Genomic DNA, 13,219 nt, shown 5'->3' with positions numbered 1-13,219 from the left:
TCTCCTTTTTACTGCCCACCACTTCTTGTTTCACTCTCTAATAGTCGGAAAAAAATGAATAGTTAGAAAACTCTTTGAATTAGTGTCTTATACATATGGTTTAGATTTGATTAAAATCAAATACATATTTGAAGTTTTAAGTAGGGGTCTGTCTCCCTGTCTTCTAGATCACTTAGAGATTAGAGGCATGTAGATATTTGCCACATATACTATAACATTGAGATTTGTGATAGTGGGGCAGGTTATCTCAATATTCCATAAGAATCTTTCACTTAGTGATACAAGCCCCCAAATTGGCACAAATGACGTTCAGGACATTTTAAGAAAAGAATGTTAGCTATCAGAAGATTCAAGATGTCTGCAAAAGCAAATCTGACAAATTTCAATTTTTAAACAGGAACTCTGATTAACACAATTTCTTTATGGTCCGAAAATGAAATGAATGTATTCTTATATAATGAAGCCAATTTATGCCTTGAAAATTTCAATATGGCCACCATTTTTCTTTTTTTTGAATTGGCTAACATGCTTTTCTGAAAGAGGAAGTTCTGAAGCACCTGTGTGCCAATTTTGGTGCTTGTATCACCAAGTGAAAGATTGTTCCAGTAATCTGCTCCACTTCCATCATCTTCCCCAGAGAATTTTATACAGATGATATAAATTTCATGAAAATAGCTTATATTTGATGTTTTAAAAAGAAGCCCCCCACCCCATCTTCCAGTTTCTTTACGTTAGAAAACTTAAAGATTCTGTAACCCTTTCATTGTTTTCTTTGGAAGACTTTATACACATGATTTAATTTTCTTCAGAGTTTATTCATCATATCCAATCAGTTTAATTACTATTTTGCTACTTATCCAGTTTAGAACTTAACGTCCAGCAATTTTGCATAGACATCTTCTGGTAAGTTTACGTAAGCAACCAGAAAAACACATGCAGATGTGAAAACTGCCAGACAATTAATTCAAAATGAAAGAAGCGTATTTTACATTGGCATAACGTGTTGAAAGTCATCTTCAGTTTAAGTTTTTCTTTTTTGTCTTGATTTAATCAATTTCACGCTTTCATTTTTTTTTTAAATGCATGTTTGCTTTATTTTAACCAAGTCATTTTGCTTATTTAGTTGGAATTCATTTAGAGAAAAAATGCTTCATTATAGAATCCACTTTTGAATTTATTTGAATTTCCACATCCAAACTAATTGAAAAAAATAAACAAAAAGCAAACAATAAAAAGCAATAAAAAATAAAACTATCTGAAAAGAATCCATTTTAATTGTATATGAAAAGTTGGAGCAAAAAAAAAAAAAAAGTTTGACACATTTACGTCAGAAAACTGATTTAACTTTTAAATTTAAAAAAAAAATATATATAAAAATCAGATAAAAAATGTTCTTGTTCAGAATTTCCCTATATTAAAAAGAAACAGAAAAATCTATATAATGTATGTACCTTAATGAAATGAAAATATATTCATAAAATCGCGTAAATTGATCAAGTAGTTTTATTTTTATAAATAAAATCATTTTTAAGCGATTAAAAGCAATTTGTAGGCATCACAAATCTTGAAAGTTTGAATTATTGAGTTATCTTTTTTTTGTTTGTTTTAGATCACTTTAAAAATGGTGAATAAGAGAGCTGCTTTTCGGTTACTCATAAAATTTGATTTTCTTATTTAAAAATGAAACTACTTTATCAATTTATGTGATTTTTGGAATATGATATTTTTGCTCATGGGTACGCACATCAAACACGTTATTCTTAATTTTTATTTTTTAATACAAGGGAAATTCTGAAGAAGACCCCCCCTCCCAAAATAAGAAAAAAAACCCAAAAAAACAAAAAAAAAAAACATGTAATGTAAGTGAATAAAGAATATATGTATAAAGACCTGAAATGTGTTTGGAATAAAATAGAAAGCACTCACTTTATCATGGCTACCATATGTTAAATAAAAAATTGTGAACCGATGTTAATCCCAATTTTTATAGCTTTTGATGGAATTTCTATTTTTCTCAATTATAAAAAACGTTTGAATTATTTGTTGTTTATTATTTTGTAATATGATTATATTTGGTTAATATCTAATAATTAAACTATCAAATAAAGAGAATTTTTTGGAAGTTCCATTTATAAAAAAATATTTTTTTAACGATTACAACAAAATTATTAAAAAAAAATTATTTGAAAAAAAAAAAAAAAAAAAAAAAAAGGCTTAAAATTTAATTGGAACTTTTTGGGGGTATATAGACCAGGTCATAATTTCAAACATGGCGGCCATAATGATGTGGATGATTTCTATTTTATCCTGTTTATTATTTACATTTATATTCTATAAAATAATGAACAGCAAATAAGCTTATCGTGATAATTATATATCAATTAAATTAAATCTCATCTTAAGTCTATGAATACAGCGTCAATCTGTGCTAAGAAAAATTGTTAAATGCTAAAAAAAGAAATTCTACTTGACAGTTAAAAGGGTGTCAAAGTTTTTTTTTCTACATTTGAACAATAACAAAAAAAAATATTTTTGAAAGGAAAAATATACACGGTCACAAATAAAATAATATTCTTTAAAAAAAAAAAAAAAATTCTTTTACTGTATTATTTGGACTATTGTTTTCATTTTTAGTGTTATTTTCACAATATTTCTGCCGATATAACCTTTGACTTTCTTCGGGACCATCTTGCCAAACTCCGGAATCTTTCTGTTAAACTTGGAAATCTATACAGAATTTCAAATGAAACTCTTTAATTCATGAGGGTAGCATACACTTGTTCTGTCAGCCATGACCAGATAGTAATTCATAATTGTATTGCGAATATCTCTGACACTGAGAAGGTCTCTTTGAATTAAATTTTACTTAATACTTTGTCTGTTATGCCACAGGTCCCCCATGTTAATTAAATAAAGGGTCTGTTTGAAATTCCATACAAACTCCCGAGTTTGACAAAGTATACCTGAAGAAGGTCAGAAGTTACATTGTTCGAAACGTTGTGAGAATAACATTCAAGATGAGAACAGTAGTCCAAATAATTCAAATAATCCAAATGATGAGTCTTCATCTCAAAAATTCAGAAAAATGAATATTTTATTGCAATGCATGATTTTAGGCTGGAGATGTTATTGATGACAAATTCTTTTTTTTTTTTTTTTTTTCATATACACATGCATAAGTTTTAGTTTTATTAATTTGAAAATGGCAAATGTCTATACAAATGAAACCAAGTAAAGTTAGCATGTGTATGCACATACGTTCTTCTCGCGACTACGTGACAGCGTTAAAAAGTTATCTTGGAATTAATAGCTGGCGCAAATAAGACAGTGGAAAACATTTTTGTATTATTTTTGTTATCCCCATTCATATTATGTTTTTTAATTTTTACTAATTTTAAGGAAATGGTTAATGTCTAATTATTTGATAATGAAGACTTACCCAGTTAATTATGACGCCATTTCCATTTGCAATTTTCAATTCTAACAAACGGAGCGATTTCATTGGATAAGCATATCTGTAGATTAAAAATGAACGGTGAATCTCTAAATTTCTACTATTAAAAGAATTACTAGATCAGATAAAATATGTAATCTATTACGTTGATTGCTTTTTTTTTATTATCTGAAGAACACAAACTGAAAATTTCTGCATTTGACTACCTAGGTAGAATCAAATATAGAGTTGGCAAATGCAATATTTAGGTCAAACTTGGAAACTGAATTTCATATATATATATATATATATATATATATATATATATATATATTATACCCTAGCTTGGGTGCCTGACATTGCCCGAGTGTTTGGAGATGTGTGTTGAGCGCAAAAAAAAAAAAAAGTGGCAGTAGGCAGACAAGCTTGAACCTGTACTAGGAAGGAGAAAAAGAATGTGTGTGTGGGGTGGGGTGGGGGAAAAAAGTTACATCTTTGCCATTGTGTCCATCGCCAAACCGAAAGTGGTAAAGGTTTAAATTAAGGCTAGTCAATCGAAAAGAGGGGATGACTTTCAAAAATATCAGCAAAAAAAGCAACCTCTCCTTGTAGAAAACTGCTCCGTTAAGGTTGAAGGAATTAATGTTTTTGGCCAATTTTTCAATATTTGTTGTCCGAAAGCTCTAGGTTCAAAACGATACCGGTTTCGTCAGGTTTTGATGCGTCTGTCGAAAGTTTTAGGCAGATATAGATGCATACATTTAAACAGACAGGTGAGATTTATATCATAGATTAAATAGATTTAGAAGCTATAATTTTTATTTTTAAGAATATACAAGATATATGAGGGTCGTTCCAAAAGTTAAGCCTCCTATTTTGTTTCTAATCCAAACAGTTAAAGAGATATGAAAACAGAAGTGGTATCATTAAAACGAGTGACCTTTTGTGCTACAGAATTTATTATTCTACATAGTCATCATCATCCTCAATGCACTTTTGCCAGCAATGAATGATGACTGTGCATGGGCATCTGGAGCACGCTTTGTCATACAAGGGTCATTCCAAAAGTAAAGACTTCTACTTCTTTGTTTTCAGCTGAAAAAAAAAAAACAAAAAAACTGATGACCAACGAAGACAGGAGTTGTACAATTAAAATTAAAACGAGCATTTTGTGCTCCAGAATTTATTTTTCTTCATAGTCACCAGCATTCTCAATGCACCTTTGCCAGGAATTTAATGATGCATTTCTGCTGCTGAGGAATGTCCATGACAGGGTTTACCTTCTTAGAATCTCACACCATCAATATCTGCAACTGAGAGGTGAAACTTTCAGGTCATAAGTTATAACAATGCAATTTGCAATCCTCCTCTCATCCATTTAGGCGGAATAAAAAATAGGAGGCATTACTTTTGGAATATCTCTTGTATATCTAAAATAAATAAATGCTAAAGTTTCTCCCTACCTATCGTGCCTATAGTTGCATCACAATGGGCTATGCTTATTTAATTCTGCGATGCAGTATAATATTTTGTAATATTTTTTGTAATACTGTATATATCTTCAAATACTGACAAAAACCTGAAGAGTATTTCTAATTTTGTAAATTTATTTTTTTAATCAGTTTCTAATATTCTGTAATATACATTTGTAATTTGCATTGTCATAATTTCTTATATATACGCAATAGTTTTGTCAATAAAACGTTTGATGTCACTAGGATACTTGAGCAGGGATAGATTTTGATCTTTGTGTAAAAAAAAAAAGAAAAAAAAGATTTTATATTTACACATTAATAATAATGGGACAGAAATTTTCAGGTTGGTAGCGCATTTAATCCAACAAGAGATGCACCCTCAATCTTTGTTAAGGCATGAATCTAGAAGAAGGAAAACTTCTAGAAAACCTGAGGTCTATTGTCTGCTCTGTCTATATTTGGCACTCACATTAAGTAAGCTTATATAAAATCATTGGTCCAGAAAAAAAAATAAACATATGGATTTTAAATAAAAAAACAACAAATAAACGAGACTTTATAAATTCTGACAAAAAAAATAAAAACAGAATTGATTTTGATGTTACCTTGATTTCCCAATTTCGTTTCATCATCAGTACCATTGTTAACCAACGACTGTCCGTTCTGGGATATCACTGGCGCGCGGGAAGCGGCATAACTGGGACGGGAGCGACTTAAGGAACCTGAAACAAATAAAAAATACAGAAATCAATACTTATAGATAGTTAAATATTCTACTAAAAATACTTATATAGGGGTTCAGAGGTGTAAGAAGTTTTTTGGAGTCTTCAATTTTTCCCTGTCAGTGCACGCGCATCACTAGTTTAAAAATTGGTTGGGGGGGAGGGGCATTAAGAACAGGATTTAATTGTTAAAACAATAAAGACTTTTTTTTTTCTAAAGAGTCACCACTCATCAAGGTCTAAAGGCCACTTGAGGATGAGGGTTACTGAATTTGTCAGGTGGATGGTGAGACATTGTGATAATTAGTAACAATAAAATCACAAGGGAAGTGATGGCAAAACCTGTATAAAAAAAGAAGGACAAGTGAGCCGACACTAAATAGAAGATAACGACAAAGTCAGCATGAGAGAAGAGCGAGCTTACAGTGAGTAAAAGCCAACAGTGGCAGAAAAGGCAATGAAGGAGGAAGTAAAGGAGCCTGCACAAAGCCATCGTGAAAGGCCTAGAAAATAGTGAGCAAGGGAGAGAGAAAAAAAAGAAAGCACAAGAAACAGGCCTGCAATGGAAACAAATTAAATCCATGAAGCTTGATTGATTATGAAGAACAGATGCATAGATAAGTTGAAACTTTTGTTTGCCCAGAAACCGGACTTGAGTGTCAATGGAGATCAAATGCAGAATGAAATACTTGGCCATTTGAAAGAGTTTGGGGTGGAGCTTGCAATAGACAATGTAAGATTGGCTATGAAAATTGTCAAGATAATTCCACTTAAAAATATTCCTTTTTGTTTTTCTCCCAATAATAATAGAAAAAAAATTAAACTAAAAGGTTTAGTGATTCTGTGGGCTGATATTTCGAACTGAACCTTTATTTAATTCATAGAGAATAATTTTTTTTTTTTTTTTGTTGGCTTTAAGTAGTTATCATACTTGGTATCGCCTGTACTACAGATCCCCAAGTTTGACAAGATGCATCCAAGCTGAGAAGAGTAGTCTTAATATTAAAAATACATTATTCATGTTTTTATCATCATAAATCTATAAATATAAAAGCGAAAATGTATGTATGTTCGCTTTTTCTGTATGTCTACAAATGGCATTTTTCAGAGAGGCGGTCGCTCATTTCACAACTTTTTAAAACTTTTTATTTCATATATAAATCGTAATATCTCACAGTTAACAACGAAGCTCGCCTGTGTATTTAATTTGCTCGATTTCGGGAAGATAAATATTCAACATTTGTCACTCGCCGCATGTGGGTTAGTCTTTTTCCTATAACATCTTGGGGGAAAAAAAAAAGCGTTCAGCAGTAAATGAATACTATCCCGCAGTCAAACTTGACCTCATTAACTCATTAACTGAAGTTAAGAAAACAAAAAAAAAAAGAAAAAAAAGAAAAAAAAAAAGACCCTTGTCTGATCAAAACACCACCACCATCCACTTTTTCTTATATATATATATATATATATATATATATAGTTTTTTTTTTTTTACTAATGAGTCATTTCCATATAACAAAAGCTATAGCCATTTATCTTTTATTTTACCTCCCCCAGTTAAAAAAAAAAATAAATAAATAAAGAGTAAATCATGCAATACATGTATGCATATCCATTTATTCACAATAATATTTACAATTATAAACATAAAAATGAATATTGTAAATTAGATACAAAGCCAAAATTGTTTGGGGGATTGGGTGAGGAATCGATAGTCATATTTTTGTCCAATTAGTTTCAATATTTATTAATGACAAATTAAAGCATAAAAAATGTATGACAATGCATAACTGTTCCTGCTGATTCTATTTGTGTGATATTTAGGCTGGACAAATTACTCCTGCCATTTTTTTTTTTCACTAAAAATCTTTGTAAAAAATAAAACAAATTTAATTTTTTTCAGATTTAGGAGGAATATTAAAAAAAAAAATGTTCCCTTATGTTGAAAGGAAAAAATGTCTTTCACCTTTAAAAATCGTAAAAATTTACAAAAGGTAAATATATCAATAAATTATTTAATTCCTCCAAATTTCAACATGTAAAAAGAAGAAAACGTTTTTTTTTTTTAAAAAGAAAAAAAATGGTATAATAGTTCGTCTATATTAAAATAAGTTGCTTCTTGTTCTCGACATAAGACAGGTTGCTTGGATGACATGCCTAAATATCATACAAATAACGAATCAGCAGGAGCAGTTGTACAAGATGGAACGATAAAATTGTCATCCTAGAAAAGAGGACATGATTCCATTTTCGTTTGATGAAAACTGGTTTTCTTTTTTGTTGCAGACCATCTACTAGTTAGCCAGTTGTGTACAAATCCCAAGAGTGATAGGAGCCTTATGTTCAACAAGTGAGATTGGAGATGCGCCGTTGTGCAACTCATATTCTCTACCAACCTAAGTTATGACAACAGGAACACCCTCAAAATGCATCGCATGATTGCTACGAATAACTCGGAATGCCCAAAGTGATGAATAAAAAAATTCCTGGCCACGGTTATGGTCTTTGGTGTGGTTTCAAGTGAGGGCCACATCATATCACCTCACATCTCCAAAGTCTGCTTGAAAGTCAACACCAAAGTATATCTGGATGTGCTGAGGAGTGCGGTGATCCCCTGGTGCAATCAAGTGACCCTGAGCATGGTAGTGGACATTGTGGTGGCTCACAAGTCCAAAGAGACCCAGGCTTGGCTTCAGGAGTGCTACGACTTTGTACCCTTCTCTCACTGGCTCACCTCCTCCCCTGACCTGAACCAACTGGACTACTTTGTTTAGTCATGTGTTGAGAACATCACCAATGTGACTGTTGCAAAATTTGGTGTTTTAATGGGGTATGATCCCACACAGTCGGACGATTCTATTTATAAACGATGCTGCTAAGAACTGACGAATCAAATTAATTCACGTTCTGCTACCAACCAATCAGAAACCAGAATTGCTTCATAAATATTAAACCTTTTCTGGTTTAATTTCACATGTTCTTTCCCGGGTTTCGACATGGTAAGAATATTTTGTTCTGTGGAACTGTCTACTACAAACAAGTCACCTACCAGGACTTGTGTGTAACAGCGAACCATCTGAAACTGTTCTGAAACTCAAAATGGCTTACACTTCTAGAGGTTATGCGCCCAGTGTGCGTCTTTATTTCTTGGATACGATAAAAACAGTCCAGCCAATTTAATATTTTTTCCCAGAGAAAAATAAAATAAAAAGAATCCGGTGTGTAAAATTCACAGACACGTTTAATTTTACAGACGAAACCCCGTCATATGAAGAGGATGAAATTATATTACCTCAAATAATTAGAACAAACGAAAACAATAAAAATGACAACACCAAAGCCAATCTAATTGCCGCCATCTGCCAATTATTTGCTGAGCTTCCGCCGGTGCTTGTGGAAAAGGCACACTCCCAATTTTTAACCTGTATCAAGGCAGTGATTAAGACCGAAGGCGGCTATATTGAATAGATGTCAGTTCTACTACATAATTAAGTTACCTGAATTGATTTTTTCAATAAAAGTTTTAAAATAAAGCTGTAATGTTGTTCTTTAGGACGAAAACTTTATCGTTTCACTTCGTACATGTCATTCGTAAAACTTCTTAACTACTTAAAAAAAAAAAAAAAAAATCCCTAACGTTTTTAACATTAATTTTATTTACAAAACTAACATTAAAGATGTGGAGCGAAACTAATTACAGGGAATAAAAAGAAAATAGGATAAAGGGCAAGTTATCATGGCCTTCCCAACCCTTTCCACATGTAGGCCACCCACTGTTTATCAGATTGTTTCAAACACCCCAAAATAAGCAGATCAATCTGTAAGAAGAAGTAGAAACTAGACAGTGGAGAAGAAAAAAAAAAGAAAAAAAGAAAAGAAAAAAAAAAGAAAAAAAAAAAAGAAAAAAGAAAAAAAAGAAAAAGAAAAAAAAGAAAAAGAAAAGAAAAAAAAAGAAAAAAGAAAAAAAAGAAAAGAAAAAAAGAAAAGAAAAAAAAGAAAAGAAAAAGAAAAAAAAGAAAAAGAAAAAAAAAGAAAAAGAAAGAAAGAAAAAGAAAAAAAAGAAAAAAAAGAAAAAGAAAAAAAAGAAAAAGAAAAAAAAGAAAAAGAAAAAAAAAGAAAAGAAAAAAAAAGAAAAAGAAAAAAAAAGAAAAAAAGAAAAAAAAAGAAAAAAAAAAGAAAAAAAAAAGGGATGAAATATGGGAAAGCATGATGTTCTCCAAGAGAAATTTTTTCCACATTGATTATATGCAGTGACATATCGTGAAAGCAAGATAAACAAGATGGCGACTAAAACAGACAGATAATGCATTAAAAGCTCAAATTATATATACGATGATCAGCTGGCACACATGTCTATCTAGAAGCGAATACATATGAATTTATGACCAATGTGGTGGCTTTGTTTGTCGTCTTACAACACACTTAATCTGAACATTCATTATTTGCATTTTATAATGGAACCCAAGTGCTCATAGAGGATTGCTTCTACCAGGCTTGCAGAGCCGTAGATTTTGGAAGGAGTCAGAGTTGTAATAATGTTATGTGTCAAAGATTTTTGTATCCAAAGACTCAACAGACAATAAAATAAGGGGGTCAAGAGTTTTGGTAATCCTAAGAGTCAAACCTTTCAACTCTGCAACCCTGGCTTCTACTGCATACTTCCTTTTAAGACTACAAAGGCATTTCAAGCATGAGTGGGAGTTTACTCAGAGTGGCGTAAAAGTTTAAAATCTAATATCAGTTTGGATTAAGAAATCCATTGATAAAAAACACAAGATCTGATGAGTGTCACAATATAAGAACATTGAATGATTATCAAAGCTTACTTACTTCCACAACTGGTAGATGCTGTTTACAAAATAATAAGCAGAAGTAAAAATTCAATTATATTGAAGCCAATTTGAAATGTGGTAGGTATAAAAACAAAAAAAAACAAAACAAAAAAAAACATTTAGTAACCATTTGTTTTACAAAAGAATTTACATCTATTATAATTTCTGGCTGAACCTTTTTCAATTTTTAGTTATTTTTAATTATTTCAATTTTTACTTTTAATTATTTAAATAAGTTTTAATTATTTTTAGAATCAATTTTAAAGCTTTAAAAATGAGCCAAATTTATTTACTTTTTAAACGTAGTTACTGAAAAATAACCAAATGCATATATTAGAATGCATATTGCTGTTCTAATAATGAAATATTTATTTACGTGATTGAAAGATTTATTTCAGTAAAATTATTTAGAGTCGAAAGAATACATGTAAATTATTTAGAGTCGAAAAAATACATGTAAATTATTTAGAGTTGAAAGAATACATATTTGAGACGGATTATTTTGTTCTCTTCACTAACAACAAAGACGTTCACTCTTCGCATAAGCAACAGTAGTCCTTTTTTTTTTTTTCACCTATAACAAACATGCTAATGATGTGGCATCCAAAACAAAGCCTCTGGAGCAAAAAATATGTCTCCTTTATACTGCCATTTTGAACTCCCAACAGCACCTAAATTTGCACAATTATCCATGCTACTGTTTCCTTACAGTGAGCACAAATAATCAGGGATGTAAGTAGTCAATTGCAAAAAAAGCTGAAATTGAGATGAATTTCCCAAACTGGAGTGCACAGCCTCCTGTTTGCCTGTGTGTGTGGAGAGAGAGTAGCATGAAAAAAAAAAAATTTTTTTTTTTCATAAACAATAATTAAGTATGTCTGAGAAAGAAGTAATTCTTTCATGAAATAAAAATCATCTAACTTCCCTATTCCCTTTATGAATTGCTCCACGGAAAACTTCACATTCTTGAAGAGAAATATCATAAGAGAAAAATCAGCCTTTTTTTTTTTATTTGAATGAAAAAAATTAAAAATTAAAAAATAAATACAAATTTTAACCAAAAATTAGAAAACATATGGGGGCCCCTAGAGATTCAAACAGAAATCAGTTTTTAATACATTTTAAAAAAGCAAAATCCCATGAAAAAACAGAAAACTCACATCCCTGAATAAAGTAATACCAGGCCAATACTTGAACGCTACCATTTAGTTAAAAAAGGCATGAAGTATAAGGCATTATTGTGATGAGAGCACAGATTTACAAGGGCAGGTGGGGGCAACCTATACTTATTTTTAAACTTAAAAACCACCTCTTCGATAATTAACCCAGTTTAAAAGTCCATTTTTTTTTTTAATTTTTTATCTGTGTCTTTTATTTTTAGTACTTTCAGATTTACTTCATTTTGTCAATTACATGTAAACAGCCTAAAAAAAATTCTCAATACTTTTTATTGAACTTGGGAACTATGACAGTTCCAGAGTTCAAGGTAACTGAACACAGTCAGAGAGTAAAACAGCTGAAACATTATGATAATGATCAAGATAAGGAAACCATATTGAAAAAAAAAAAAAAATGTAAATTAGGTAAATTTGTCTTATTCGGTCTTATTTTGACAACTGTTCTCATCTTGGAGGAGATTCTCACAGCACTTTGGCCAATGTAACTTCTGACCTTCAGGTGCATCTTGTGAACCCTAGGAATCTAGAGAAATTATTTCAAATTCAGTACCAATTCAAAGAGTGCGTCAAGACACACCCGAAGAAGATCAGCAGTTATATAGTAAGATAAATTGTGAGAATAATATATTTTTTTTAATGGCAATCGCTTCAGTCAACACATGAAGCCACTTAATGTAAAGAGCTAAGGAAAAAACAAAAAAACTATTTTAAGGTCAAAAACTAGCTAATGATAAGTATTAGATGGCTAGATTCTGATACAGAAAACAGCAACACTTCTCTTTTGTTAAAAATATCGCTCATGGCATGCGAAGACTAAAGAACACAAGAAAACAAAAACTACAAGGCTGGCAAAAGCAAACCCAATATTCACTTTCTACACTCCTTAGATGAGAACAGTAGTCTGAATAATCCACATTATTAAACCTCATCTCAAAAAATTCTTCAACATAAGGCCTTGTTCTAACAATATTTTTACAGCTGCTTTTATCAAAACATTAGAAATAAATAGGGATTCCTTATTTATTTTTTTTTTTACATTGCTGCTATCATATACACATGTTAACTGAAAATCTAATGGAGCTGTTAAATTAAAAAAAAAAAAAAATCAAACAAACACGGTTTGCGATTGTTCTAACCTTCATATCTTGTTTTACATTACATGGGAGAATAAAAAATAATGAACAGTAAATTAAAAAAAAGTGCAGCCATTTCATTTAAAACTTACTAGATTTTATTTTTGAAGCTTCCCTGGAACCATCTTGAGAAGTTTGTCGACCAGGCTAAAAAAAAAAATAAAAAATAATAATAATTTAACCAAAATGTCAGGATACATGTATCAAATAAAGTTGCTAAATTTTGTAAAATAAATACCAACTACGACGATTGGAAATATTTTGTGTTACAATGATTGATTACACATTATATTAATACAAAGCCAAGTGTTTTTTGTTTGTTTGTGATACAAAAATACTATATTTATACGGAAGACCAGTTTATGTAATAAATTACTGCAATATTATCTGGAATTACATTAGATAAGAATGGAAAGAAACTGCAATGAAGAAAATATACATGGACA

The 13,219-nt window shown here is 30.6% G+C and overlaps 1 protein-coding gene across 12 annotated transcripts in view; it reads right to left on the bottom strand.

Annotated features, from left to right (window-relative positions):
• The window catches only part of LOC145279808 (kinesin-like protein KIF2A), a 148,206-nt gene that overhangs the window by 45,038 nt on the left and 89,949 nt on the right, over positions 1–13,219 (bottom strand). For 7 of the 12 annotated variants that reach the window (XM_080131162.1, XM_080131164.1, XM_080131165.1 and 4 more), the window contains 3 exons: positions 12,866–12,920; positions 10,461–10,478; positions 5,514–5,630 (listed from right to left, as the gene is read on the bottom strand). In XM_080131162.1, coding sequence (XP_079987288.1) covers positions 5,514–5,630; positions 10,461–10,478; positions 12,866–12,920 — 190 coding nt within the window. The remainder of the gene's footprint in view (positions 1–5,513; positions 5,631–10,460; positions 10,479–12,865; positions 12,921–13,219) is intronic. The other 5 variants (XM_080131172.1, XM_080131163.1, XM_080131166.1 and 2 more) reach the window with 1 other exon arrangement.

Source organism: Euprymna scolopes, chromosome 7 (assembly GCF_053919585.1).
Source record: "Euprymna scolopes isolate OS-2025 chromosome 7, ASM5391958v1, whole genome shotgun sequence".
NCBI lineage: Eukaryota > Metazoa > Mollusca > Cephalopoda > Sepiida > Sepiolidae > Euprymna > Euprymna scolopes.
This window is presented reverse-complemented; position numbering and strand designations above follow the sequence as displayed.